Source organism: Clinocottus analis, unplaced genomic scaffold (assembly GCF_023055335.1).
Source record: "Clinocottus analis isolate CAN_PGR_092001 unplaced genomic scaffold, fCliAna1.0.p SCAF_22, whole genome shotgun sequence".
Lineage (NCBI taxonomy): Eukaryota > Metazoa > Chordata > Actinopteri > Perciformes > Cottidae > Clinocottus > Clinocottus analis.
In genome coordinates, this window is record NW_027175954.1 from 1,534,728 (window position 1) to 1,548,054 (window position 13,327).

Here is a 13,327-nt window from a genome sequence, read left to right on the forward strand (position 1 = left end):
CCCTCCTCTATTGAAAATCCAGTATTGGCTAATAAATATTCTTCTGAATAGTAAGAACGAACAGAAGAAAGTCTAGATAATTTGATATCTGTGATTCACAATAAGAATTTGCAAAGAAAGCCATAAAGAAACTGCACATACGTGTAGGGTCGTAGGACTCTGAAGTAGTCTGGAGCTGCAGCGCTGCTTTTTACAGTCTTCAACAGCTTTATACCGCCGTGGGACACCGACAACACCTGCACACCTGTTCCTACACTCCCCTGCACACAAACACACACACACAAGTTCAATAAAAATGCAAATAACATAATTATTATCCTCTTAGGATTCACCGCCCTCACCGACGCGGGGAACAGACGGGAGAAGTATATTTCCCAGGTTTCCCTGGCGGCCGTCACAATCGTTTTCTTCACATGCTCCTCCACCGGATCCATGTTCTGTTCAACGCCGTGTTTCGCTGTCATTCACACAAAACAGACACATGAACTCATGAGTGTCACCGAGACGCGTTTGGATTACAGCGTACAGTCTGAGGGAGAAAAAAAAAAATCGGCGGGAAGAACAGACAGACTACCGAAAAGAGCCTTCATTTTCTGCCTTTCATCCCGGGTGATGCGAACACACGCCTCCGACAGACTGTCGTTCACGATCTGCAGGAGACCACAGAGGAGCGGGGAGGTGATGTTAGAAATAATTTAGTTTGATCTGTCTGTGATTCTTCTCTGTTGTCAGGGAAAAATATTTTCTCATTGGCGGGAGGAGAAAAAAAAAGAAGAAGAAAAAATCAAACCATTTAACAAAAGCATTTGATTAAATTAAATGGAAACATGGGGTTTATCTGCTGATGCTACATCCATTCATCCCGCATTTATTCAACTATCTCTCTAAGTTACCTGCTTGAAAATGAGGTCCAGCACCAGAGGATTGTTGAAGCTGTCTCTGGGATAAAACACCTGCAAAAAGCAAGAAAAAAATACTCACAGGTGAATATAATGGCAACATTATGACGGTGGATCACCACGTTTGTGTTTGAGTTTCTCTCTAAGGACTCACCTCCTTCCTGAGGTACAACCTCCAGGGAACATTGGTGTAGGTGTAGTGCTCCTCATTGGTTCTCTGATGGAGCTGCGTCTGGATGGTCTGGGTCTCGACAGGAAGCTCTCGAGAAACTGCACCAAACACGTTACGCTTCGGTTTTCACTTCCTTCAATGTGCTTATTCCAAATAAACTGCGTTCAGTGAGCGCGTTGGTCTCGCTTGAGGACAGTTTGAGTATTTCATCGTTCGGATTTTGACATCATCGGGTTTTAAAGACAATCAAAGAGGCACTGTGGTGATTTCTTCATAAATTAAAGAAAAGACTGCAAGCAGATTTAAACAATGGATGCTAATTTTACAACTTTTAAAAATCGTGAGAAGAAAAAGCAGCACGGGCCGCACTGAACGCAATGCATGGTGGGAGTCACACAACCTCACTTTCATTACTCTCATTTAAATAAAACGCGCACCTGCAATGTTGGCAGAGACATGATGCGCAAAAATAGATCTTCGAATAGTTCAAACACATGTTTTTTAAAATGAATATTCAAGCAAACTTTTTGGTCAATTTTGCACCACGACACGAGATGATTCACCTCTGCAAAGTGATGCATTAGAAGATGTGCATGAGTGTAAACCTTGAGTGCGTGTTAGTACCTGGAGGAGGTACGGGAAGAGGACGAAGAGGAGCTTTTGTCTTCGTGCTCTTGGTGGGTTTAAATCCCGCCTCCTTCATCGCAGACGCAGATGGTGGGGGGGCAGCAGGGCGTTTGGGCTGGGCAAACACAAAAATGTTTCCCCGCATGACTCATTTCAAGCGGTTATCGCTTCTGCTTTCTGTATAATCTTGCATTTGTGCATCTGTGTGTGTGTGTGTGTACCTGTGGAGCAGGAGGGTTGTCCATCTGCGGTCTGAGGATCTGTAAAGCTTCGTCACGAGGAGTTTGCTTCTTCTTAAACTTCCCCTCTGGTCTCCTAAACACATCCACAGAGTGTGGACGTCACACGTCACAGTTTGCAGGGTTTTTTTCAGGCTCAGATGTAGCGTGTTGTTAAATCTGTGTGCTTCTTGCGTGTGAATACATGTTAGTGGTTTGCTTTACAGTATGTGACTGGAAATAGCATCAACTGCTGTCCTTTATTTACAAGCTAGAATGTGTGTGTGTGTGTGTGTGTGTGTGTGTGTGTGTGTTTATGGGACCTCACCTCTTCTCATGTGGCAGCAGGTGTGCCGGCGGCGGTGGGGAGTTGTACCTTTTGATGATGTCTTTAAAAAAAAAGAATACAAACTATGTGAGAATTACGTAGATTACTCGTTATATATTTTCTTTTCAGGGTTTCAAATCTAAATACCAACCGAGGTGTCTGTTGGAAATAAGTAAATTAAGAAATGCATCGACTGTGATTCAGTTGTGCTGTGTGAACCTGCAGCAGCAACATTTTTTAAGAGCTTGAATTCAGATGCCTTGTATGTCTTGGCTGGGGACGACGTAATCTGAAGCTCGAGCCGAGTACTTCACCACCTCTCCAGCAGGGGGCGGAGGAGTCATCACCACCGGGGCTAAAACAAACACACACACAGACACACACAAAATGAATGAAGACACAGCTGATAGGGAGAGATGCTTTCATGTCTGAAGCTCTCATAAAATATGAGTTTTAGTTAAATGGGGCTGAAGGGACTCTCTCTCTTTCTCTCTCTCTCTCTCTCTCTCTTTCTCTCTCTCTCTCTCTCTCTCACTCACTTACTCACTCACCAAACTTTCTGACTGGTGTGTCCTTGTTTACGGGGACGCCGGGAGCCTTCCTCTGAGAGACGCTGTCCTTACCTGACTGAACCTGCAGAAAGCCACACAGACAGGACAGAGAGGTTGCACCAAGGCTTTGCAGACATTAAAAAAAGGGACATTTCTTTTGTTAGAGGCAGTTGAAATGTGTAATCTGCACACCTGCATCGACTCATCTCATACTTCCCACTGACTGATTTTAGACTTTAAGCTGTCACTGATGCTGTTAATGCAGTTGTTTGTCTGGTTATGTTTATTTTTCTTTCCTCAAGTCTCTCTGGCAAAATATATATATATGGATCTAAATGATGAAATGAAGGTTATAAGTGTGCTTTCTTCTTTCTTTCCTCCAGCTTTTGCTCATCCCCTGACTACACACTTCTTAATCTCGTTGCAAACAAACTCACTCTTTTTGTTTGTGGATGCAATCTTTTCTGAGGTTGGTTGCTTGTCGTTGTTTGTCTTTACAACAACGACTATATCATCTTTCATGAATTTAAAAAGCACTGATTACGTAACGTAACATGCCACTTTGGCCTGTGACCTCACGTGTCTCAGAGTTACTGACCCGCGCAGCGGCGTTCGCTTGAGCTGGCTCAGTTTTGTAAGTTTTGGTGGAGCTCGGCTGAGGCCGAGCTGCGGGCTCGGCCCGGGGCTGCGCGGGAGGCTGAGCCTGATGCTGCCACGGGGTTTGCTCTGGTCGGGCAGGGGGAGGATAGGGATGCCTGGGCGGCGGCGTGTCCGCTGCAGCGTAGGGAGAGGGGGGGAAGTTGGCGTAGGGGCTGGGCGGGAAGTTGGCGTACGGACTCGGGGGTACGACCGCGTAAGGGCTGGCGGGGGCGTACGGGCTGGGAGGGTGGTGGAGCAGGGGGCTCATGGGAGGGCTCATCATCGGGGAGGCGGGGGGGCTCGTCACCGGGCTGCCGATAATGGCCATGGCCTGCATGGTCATCTGCTGGGCCTGAGGAACAGGACGACGAAGACGCGTTAAAAACTCCGAAAGAAAGAGCGCCGGGACAAATAAACAGACGCGGATCCAGACGGAGGGTTTACCATGATGACGGCCTGCTGGTTCACGATCGCCTGCTGCTGCCGGGCCAAAGCAGCCTGCTGGGCATCTGGAGGAGAGAGGAGGAGGAACACAGCAAACAGGAAGAGGGAGGGAGAGGAGGAGGGGGGGGGGTGACAATTTTGTTTGATGAGGTGTTTTTTTTCTTCTTCTTCTTTTTTTTTTTTCCTCCATCATATTTCTCTTCACACTTGAGACGAACCAGGTGTTACAGGTGCCACGGCAGCAAGAGGAGGCGACATCACGCCTCCCACGGGAAGGACTCTCACAGCTGTGGACACACAAAGACACACACACACACACACACACATGCGCAGCAAATTTCAGATTTGACGTCTGTTTGAGATATTGAGTTTCTTCCAGTGTGTGACAGTGTGAGAGTATGAATCGGTCCAAATGACTCCGTATTTACTTCACAGTGCACTTCATCTACTGTCTGATACTTTATTTGAGTGCCTGAATTGAGTCGGGAAAAGGGAAGGAACTCAAAAAATGGATACAATGTAACAAAGAAAGTAGCCATCTCAAAGTTAAAGCTTAAGATATTTAAAGTCATGTTCCACGATGTAAAATATGTCAGTAGATACATCTCTCAGGATTTTTTTTTTACGCTAACAAGAGGCTTAATGAGGCTACTGAAACTCATCGCGCTAACTCGTCCGTCTTTACAGCCTCGTTGGCCTGTAAAAAATACATCATCCCCGCAGCGCTCGCTCTATTAAACAGGAGAAAATGAACGAGTGAAGGAGGGAGAGATTTGGGACAGAGCTTGTGTTTTTGACTGACCCCCAGGTGGAGGCGGGGGGCCGGTCGACTGGCCTTGCTGTTGCCACGCCCCTCCGACTCCCCCGGCGCCCTTCATCCTGCTGGACAGTCCTGCAGCTGACTCCACTTCCTGTGAGGACGGACAGCAAACAGACCTTCAGAGCTGCATGAGACAACATGAATCCAGCGGAAGAAACATCAACCAAAAGTGAGAATCAAATACTCTGATCGACCCGATATGTCAGGATTTCGGCTGATATATCGCCATTGATGTATATTTGTCATGGTTTGAGATTTGTTTCCTGTTTTATTTTGTAGTCTTGTGTCCCCTGTGTCTCTGCCTGGTTCCTGATTGTTTATTCCCTGCACCTGTGCTGCCCTCGTTATGTCCACCTGTTGCTCGTTACCTCCTCTTGTATTTAAACCCCATTTGTCTCCTGTCTCCTTGTCGGTATCCTGTCTCGGCCGGTCTCTGTTTTTGCCTTCCATGGTCTGTCTTTGGAGTCCCCTTTTCCTTGTTTTTTGATATAAATATTATTTCAAATGTTTATGGCTTTTGGGTCCTTCCTCCGTCCCCTTGACAATATTATGGCTGTGAGTCAGTTTTTCCTATCCACTTGCACATTATAGCTTATTCTTTCAGTTTAATGTGATTTATTCTCATAATTATCTTCCCCAGAACATCCTTGTGTTGTGATTTGGTTCATTTTGTCAGAAGTTAAGTTTCTGTCGTTGTCGACGCCTTCCGTCGTCTGTGAACTACTCATCTACAAACCTTTCAGAGTTGCCTTTTAAGCCAACAGGTGAAGTGTTTGACACTAAAAGACGGACATGCTATCACAAGCTGCATGTGTTAGTGTGGATATCAACAGGGGCGCTCTAGAAAAACATACGACAGAGACACAACTACTCGTGTAATCAGAGCACTTCTTGACCGTCGAATCAGAGGATTCCCCCTCTGATGTGAGCTGCTACGTCCGTCAGAAATCAGCCGCTGACCCATACATCCACAAGAGTGTGTGTGTGTGTGTGTGTGTGTGTGTGTGTGTGTGTGCTCGTGGGCCATGTCTCATTAAATAGTAAGTCCTTCATTTGCCAGAGTGTCAGTTCCTCGTAAGCAGATCCCCGCGTTGCCTGGGTGGGAAACCGCCGTGGCGATCTCGTCGCTGCGACGGTTACGGTAACTGGGTAACGTAATAGGTGGCTGGGCGGGAGAGGTCTGTACGACACATCTGATACATGCTAATTCCTGTCAGCCACATCCGATAGCGCGGCTAACATTCGCCACGTCCCAGCTGAAGACTGATGGATCCAACATGGCCGGCATTCGCGGCACCATTACCTGGACTGAACACGTACGGTTGAACTGTGACTCCAACTGTAATAGCTAGGGAGTGAGGTGGGGGGGGAAGTATGACACCTGTGGCGGGAAGTGAGTCATAGAGGAGCTGACAGGTGTCGGCTGTATTATTCTGCTGCACAACGAGGGACTCTCGGCGTTAAAGAGAAGTCATAAAGTTTATAATGTGTTGCAACCATGTGACCAGGGACACTTTCCCGGCACTGTGACATGAAATAGACATCGACGCTCTGGATTAAAGACAAAGCGCTTTATTAAAAATGATCGCCGCAAACTATTACTAGACAAATTTTGGATTTTGTCAAATCTAGGACTCAGATCAGTACAAACCACTGCATCTTATATGTTGGAGACAAAACCGCGTCATGTGATTGCTATTTGGTGTATAAGTGAAAGGAAACTCCTCCCTATCCTACCCATTCAATTAAGTATCATTAGTATTTTTGTTTGTATGCTTTTTTCTATTTCTGAATCGGTTTTTTAAATGTTTTTTCTCATAATCTTTATTATGCCAAAAAAGTTCAATAAAAATATGTAACCTTGCAATGTCCTTGAAAATGTATGGTTTTGTGCATTTAAAAAAGAATACTCATGATGACAATTCAATTCAGTTTATTTTGTATAGCCCCAAATCGCAAGTTAATAATTTGCCTCGGAGGGTTTTAATATCTGTACACATACGTCATCCCCCCAAAAAACAGACCCAGACATAGACTCCGTGCTAAATAAAATACTTCAGAGCTCGCCATGACCTGTCAGTAAGTGTAAGTGTGCCAGTGTGAGTTATGTAACTTACTCCAGTTGCCTCCGACAGCACCGGGTCAAACAGGCTGTCCAGATAACGATCCATCCCTCTCTGAGGCTCAAAGTCTGTGAGGACGAGAGGCGAGCACTTTGACGTCTACTGACATCAACATCACTGAGTGTTGGTGCTCATACGTTTATGTTGCAGTGTGTACCTTGTCCGTCAGAGCCAGGTAAGACTGACGATATGAAGTCATCCTTCATGTCAAACCCACCGCCCAACAGGCTTCTGTACAACAATAAACCATAATTACAACCTTCTCCTCCTTTAATTAAATACATTGAATAAATATTCTCTTCAAAATATAAATAAAGTATCGCGAATAAAAGCACTTCAGCCCTTTGTTTTATGAATAATTAAATATCTTTAATTATTAATACATGATTAATAATAAACATATGCATTAATATGAAAGCACAACATTTAACTTTGAACCTTAAACTAGTTTTAACTACTTTATATTCAGGTAGTTTAGTCCAGTGGTCACCTTTCATCGAAAGTGTCTCGGGATTATAGGGAAGAAAAAAATCGAAGTTCTGCGACAAAAATTTGAATACATCTTGCAAATGTTTTTCTTATTTTTTTTGTGTGAAATACTGGATATTTCTACCTCTTAGAGCTTCAAACGAAAAGTTAAGATGGGAAATGTCTCCTTGGAGGAGCTGCTACCAACTTTTTTAAAGTTGTGTTAAGTTTTTTTTACAAGTTTTAATGTATTTCTAATGTAAAATCTACATCAAAAGTGTAAGTAGCAACTACAACTATCAGATAAATGCATTATTTATAAAATGGACGAACGACAAAGCACAAACATTTTACCCAAAAGCAAAGCACAATTCTGTGTTGAGTATTTTGTGTCTCACATGCTGGCGTTGGGCCGCACTCGGGCTGGCTCCTGTGCAGAGATGATGAAGTAGCTGCTGTGTTTGGGGAAGTCAGCAGGAAGCTCCAGGTCCGACATCAAGTCCAGAACGTAGTCTGAGCCCTCCAGCTCCACCCACTGAGCCGGCTCCTTCAGCAGCACCGACCAGCCTCGACGACTATCCACCACGCCCCTACTCGCACACACACACACACACACACACACACACACAGGCAAAATATAATTCACCAAAATGTTCTCGCAAAAATAATGCAAAAGTTCCATCTCGACAAACCTTTTGTTTCCTATCTTCAACCTTTCCATGTAATGAAATGTATACATGTAGTGCCTGTATTTTACAGTAAAGCGATACCTGTGTTGTAAGATGTCTTTGGCCATTTCTTCTCCTGTTGTCCAGGAGTGTAGAGGACACAGGAAGGAAGCACCTGGAGGAGAAAAGACAAGACTTGAGAATGTACAGCGTTAACTCAACAAAATGTACCACTATGAAATGATATTTTTGGTAGCTTGTAATTCATTAAAGGGATAGTTTGGATGTGTTGAAGTGGTGCCGTATGACGTACTTATCTATAGTAAGAGTACAACCTCAGTTAATGGTGGTCGGCTCTGCCCCAGTTTGGAGGAACAGACAGGAGTAAAAGGAGAAGAACTAAGACATGTACTGCTGTGGACGAGGGCAGCAGCAGCAAAATGTAGTTTACACACAGAAATGAAGTCAATATCCATTTAAGTATACGCCGTATTGAGAATATTTCCACTGCTTTACTTACCTTCCTGTTAGACAGCTCTTGCCGAAGGGGAACTAAAGCTGTTATATCCATCCAACGCTTTTCTTTAAACCAGTCATTTTACCTGGCAGAACACGGAGGTGGATGGTCCACCGATGCCTCGAGCGGTTAGTGTGTTTGTGATATATTGTGTCACTTTGAATGAATCCGAACAAACACTTACAAAAAACACCAGAGACACAAAACGACACAAACAAACTAACTGATCAAGGCGGCGGCAGAGCGGCAACTCCTGTGTTCGGAGAGGTAAAATTGTTGTTTTTATCAAAGGAGTCCTAGATAACAGCTTCAGTTACCTGTAGGAAGAAAAAGCTGTCTGACAACAAGGGCAAAGCTGTGAGAATGCTAAATATAGCGTACACATGAACTGAAATTGATTGTTTTGGCTGTTTTAATGTGGCTAAAATAGGTTTCGCTGCTGCTCCTGTCCAAAGCAGTACATTTCGTTTGTCTCTCGTACTCTAGTCTGTTTCTATTAGTAAGTAGTGAGAACTATTCCTTTAAGAGACGTTCGTCGGGTTATTAAATAGTTCCTCTACTGTATCGCTCAAACAAAGTCGCACTCTCCCATTTCTGCCTATGAAGATTTACACAAACACCAGCATCAACAAACAGACACAAACAAAGCCAGAGCACCGGAGTGGCTATCAGGTGTTTTCTAATCCTCAGTGGGCTTGCCAAAAGGCCCGAGGACAGATTAGCTGGATGAGAGGAGGAAATGAGAGACTAACAACTCTTCTGTGCTGGATAGTGCACTCGATGACCGAGCTCATGTATAAAAAAATAAATAAAAATAGGTGAGGTTGGGTGAACAGGAGTCAAAATCAAGAGGTTAAAAATTCATTACTTTGACGTTAACACATTTTGCTGGTGTGTTTATATTGTCATCTGCGTAGCTAAGTGTTGCAGCATGTGATTTAAAGACATAACACACATTTATTCAAGGAAAAAACACTAAGTTCTTCAAACAAAAAGTAAATTGAAATAAAACACAGTTCTCTCTCTGTTGCAGGAGAGCAGAACGTTACACACAAGCATTGGGTTTCAGAATTATTTACACCTGTTTAATTACACTTTCTTTTCACCAGGAATGCAGATGGTCTAGTGCCTTCCCCAAAGGGCACTTCACTGCAAATGTTGCATAAAGATTTTTTTTTTGCAACTCGATCTGAATATGAAATCAGTTCAAAATCCCCTCTTGTCGAGCGTGTTCTTACCATCGAAGCAGTGTACGTGCAGAACGGTGTGAGCTCTCTTGCGGTTGGCGGTCCACTCCAGCAGGCAGGGTGGGTACGTCCGGACGTACTCCGGCCCGACGTTCAGCCGCTGCAGAGCCTGAAGCAGACGGTGCTGACACACACAGTCGTAACCCTCCGGCCCGTAGTCTGACACGAACCTGCGACAACGACAATGACGAGCACAAGAAGAGATGAAAACGGGTATTAAAATCATGTAGAAAGATCACAGGCGTGCACAGAAAAGCAGGTAAAAGATATACTGTATAGTGATTGCGTTGCCATCTCCATGTACAGCAAACACATTTCACTGTTTGACGGTGTTTCCTACTTCAGTAAGGACTTGGCCAGCCTTTGAGAGGGCAGGAAGGCAGAGAGACAGGAGGACAGGAGCAGCCAACCACGCTCCGAGTTCAAAATGTTAGGATTCCTCCACACCTGATGGAGACAGTAAAGAGACAGTGTGCCACAGTTATGAAAGATTCTGTCCTCTCTTTTGGGCCTTCATTCCTACACCACCGGCCAGGAGAACGAGAAGGGCCTCACCTGATTGGCTACCTGAGCCATGATCTCGTCTCGGAGGCTGGGATTGGCTAGTCCTCTCTGGATGATGTAGTTCCCAAACAGATTCTCCTGAGCCCCATTCAAGTTTGGGTCCCCCATGAATCTTAGTATCTATCAGAAGCAAAGGTCTTTAAGACACACACACTCTAATCTCACAAGTCAAGTTAAACATACAAAGGTTACCAGACTTTCCCAGAGGCCTTTGCTGCTTAAGATATATGTGAATGAGAAAATCATTGATTTTTTAAATGTGTTTGCATGAACAGAACACATGGTTTAATGTGGTTTTTTTGCTGAGTTTAAGTGACAGGACATGTTTATTTGTCTGTGTTTGATTTCCTGACGTAACGCTGACTTCAAAGGTCTTAGATACTGGAGTTTCCCAGCAGCATGTGAATGCAACGTGTACCAGAATGAAAACGTTCAGCGCTCCTTGTTTTAGCTCCTCATCCATTCGAATCAGTGAACTCTCCAGCGGGGCTGTCAGCATCCCAAACATTGGCTCCTACAAAACACACACACACACACACACACACACACACACACACACACACACACACACACACACACACACACACACACACACACACACACACACACACACACAGTGCTTACAACAAACGTAGTTACATGGCTGGAGCTCTGCAGCAACACTGTCCTGGGTCGAATCAAGTTCAACAAGGTAAATGTATGTTTTATTCACGTATAGATGTTCTGTGTGTGTTTTCTGTGTGTGTGTAAATGTGTGTGTTTACCCTAAATATGGCCCGAACGTAGTGTGTCATGAGGTAGTTGTTGATATCCAGGGGCAAGGTCAACTGTGGGTCAACCTGGACCTTTGGAGCCTGGACCACCGCCAAGCAGTCAGAATGCAGCTCATCACCACCTGCACACACACACACACACACACACACACACACACACACACACACACACACGCATACACACACACACACACACACACACACAAAGCAGACCGTGTGTCACCACAGAAAGACAAAGTTAAATATTATTGAACCCAAAAGCAAACAAGGTGGAATAAATCTCTTGAATAATTTACCACAGAAGTGTTCGTATACTGTCTTCGGGGGTTTTAAACTAGTGTGTGTGTGTGTGTGTGTGTGTGTGTGTGTGTGTGTACCTGAGGCCGCCTGTATCAGAACTGCCAGCTCAGCAGGGATAAGCAGCGTTGTCACATTTACCACCTCTCTGTTGACGCGATCCTACACACATTGCAAACACACTCATTCAACATTTATATTGCACACTGATGGCTTCATCTCGTTCTCAAAGTGTGTGTGTGTGTGTGTGTGTGTGAGTGTGTGTGTGTGTGTGCGTTGTGTGCATGTGTGTGCTCCTTCTCAGACCCCCCCGCCCCTCACTCACCTCCTCTGCCTTCCTTGCAGGCTCCACCACTGTCTGACAGAAAGACAACAGCATCACACTTCACACATTTGGTCATTCAAAATAAAAAAATGTCAGTTTCCAAACACAAATACTGCAAATGACGCGGACGCAGTGAGCATACCCTCATGTAACGCTGGCGGTTGACGACGAGCAGCACGGCGGAGCGGAGCCGGATGAGGTACTTCCTCCTCAGAGCAAACTTTTTTCTATTCAGGAAAAGCGTTAAAAGCCAGATAAAGACATCTCCTACTATAAAGTCAATCACTTAACGGCCCTTATAGAGAGTTAATTATAGTTTATGTGTACGATGCGTAATTTCCCCGAGTTCATCAAAGCGTGATCAGCGATCTCTGAAGTGTCATTACAGACTCAGAATGTCTGGCCCTGCGTTTATTGCAATTTTAGTGTCCTCATTAAGCCAGTCAGTGCATATTTTTTTTTTTATCCATTGAAATAAATTGTCAAACTGGCGGCGAGTGAGAAATCTATCACCTTTGATGGTTGAGCGGGGGCCTGAATCCTCTCACCCGGTTTGCTCAGATGAAGCAGAAAAAGAAGCAGGTTGTCTGCGATAAGCTTATTTGGCTCTCTGAAACCAAACACTAAAGTCTAAATTGCCGAGCTGAAGACTGAAACCCCAGACTCCAGCTCGACCGGGCGCTGCCTATTAAAGACAGCTTGAGCTTTAAAGGGTCAACTTCCAGGAAGAGACTGATGATGCGAGTGGCTTTCAACCTGAGCTCTGGAACCAAGGATGATTTAAAAATATATATATATATATCTTCTATTTTCAGGGTTTCTTTTTCTCTATTTTCTACATTCAATGTGAAGGTTTGTAAGTGTGCAATGGATTCTTCTGCAGTGGAGCGTGTGTGTATGCTGTGAGCGGGGCAGCCCTTTATTTATTTCTTTGGTCACGCGCCATTAAATGTAAGTTGACGTTGACACATTACCTGGCCAGGTAGCCTCTGCAGCGAGTTTCGAGAAGGATCAAGCGCTGCCGCATCCTGGCGAATTTCTTCTGGACGAAACACGCCCGGGTGTATCTCTGCAGCGTCATGGCGGCGATGTTGAGCAAGCGGTCGCGCTTCCCCTCCAGCAGCTGATACAGCTCCTCTTTCAGGAAAATCTGACACACGTGTATTGTACACACACACGTGAATCACAGTGTGACAGTATTTATTCATTATGTATGATCCATTTGACCTTATTTTGCACATGTGTGTGTGTGTGTGTTACGGAGGGAGCTCACCTTACTGACTCCCAGCTGATATGATCCGCTCTTGACCGGACAGAGCTTGTGGAGCATGATGACACAGTTCTCTCCGTCTGCAGGCAGAGGATCCTTCAGGCACAGCAGGGCTTTGTACCTGTGCGTTCACACACAATGACACTCCAATATGACTTCTGGAGTGAATGGGAACGACAATCAGTGAAATCCAAAGCTGCAACACAACTGAATGTGGGAAGGTAAAAACATATTATAGAGTTTTGGTCGTTAAATGTTCATTTCGATATAGTTTTTCCTATGTTTTTCACGTCTAAAGTGACTCACAGGGACAAAACATTTTGAAAACGGTCCAGTGTTGAGGGAGAACGCAACTTCATCGGTGTCAATGTACTTGT

General features: G+C 44.7%; 1 protein-coding gene across 6 annotated transcripts in view; it reads right to left on the minus strand.

Annotated features, from left to right (window-relative positions):
- The window catches only part of myo15ab (myosin XVAb), a 45,260-nt gene that overhangs the window by 11,537 nt on the left and 20,396 nt on the right, over window positions 1-13,327 (minus strand). For all 6 annotated transcript variants that reach the window (XR_011078185.1, XM_068588998.1, XM_068588996.1 and 3 more), the window contains 28 exons: window positions 12,954-13,071; window positions 12,655-12,830; window positions 11,823-11,907; window positions 11,681-11,713; window positions 11,436-11,517; window positions 11,050-11,180; window positions 10,704-10,799; window positions 10,277-10,405; window positions 10,062-10,168; window positions 9,713-9,891; window positions 8,060-8,132; window positions 7,688-7,879; window positions 6,979-7,052; window positions 6,816-6,889; window positions 4,681-4,789; window positions 4,097-4,165; window positions 3,879-3,943; window positions 3,394-3,786; window positions 2,796-2,877; window positions 2,504-2,599; window positions 2,245-2,305; window positions 1,920-2,013; window positions 1,696-1,813; window positions 1,054-1,169; window positions 894-953; window positions 575-650; window positions 342-457; window positions 142-260 (listed from right to left, as the gene is read on the minus strand). Coding sequence is in view for 5 of the 6 variants with exons in the window: in XM_068588998.1 (XP_068445099.1) it covers window positions 142-260; window positions 342-457; window positions 575-650; window positions 894-953; window positions 1,054-1,169; window positions 1,696-1,813; window positions 1,920-2,013; window positions 2,245-2,305; window positions 2,504-2,599; window positions 2,796-2,877; window positions 3,394-3,786; window positions 3,879-3,943; window positions 4,097-4,165; window positions 4,681-4,789; window positions 6,816-6,889; window positions 6,979-7,052; window positions 7,688-7,879; window positions 8,060-8,132; window positions 9,713-9,891; window positions 10,062-10,168; window positions 10,277-10,405; window positions 10,704-10,799; window positions 11,050-11,180; window positions 11,436-11,517; window positions 11,681-11,713; window positions 11,823-11,907; window positions 12,655-12,830; window positions 12,954-13,071 (3,123 nt within the window). In the remaining variant the exon portion in view is untranslated. The remainder of the gene's footprint in view (window positions 1-141; window positions 261-341; window positions 458-574; window positions 651-893; window positions 954-1,053; window positions 1,170-1,695; window positions 1,814-1,919; window positions 2,014-2,244; window positions 2,306-2,503; window positions 2,600-2,795; window positions 2,878-3,393; window positions 3,787-3,878; window positions 3,944-4,096; window positions 4,166-4,680; window positions 4,790-6,815; window positions 6,890-6,978; window positions 7,053-7,687; window positions 7,880-8,059; window positions 8,133-9,712; window positions 9,892-10,061; window positions 10,169-10,276; window positions 10,406-10,703; window positions 10,800-11,049; window positions 11,181-11,435; window positions 11,518-11,680; window positions 11,714-11,822; window positions 11,908-12,654; window positions 12,831-12,953; window positions 13,072-13,327) is intronic.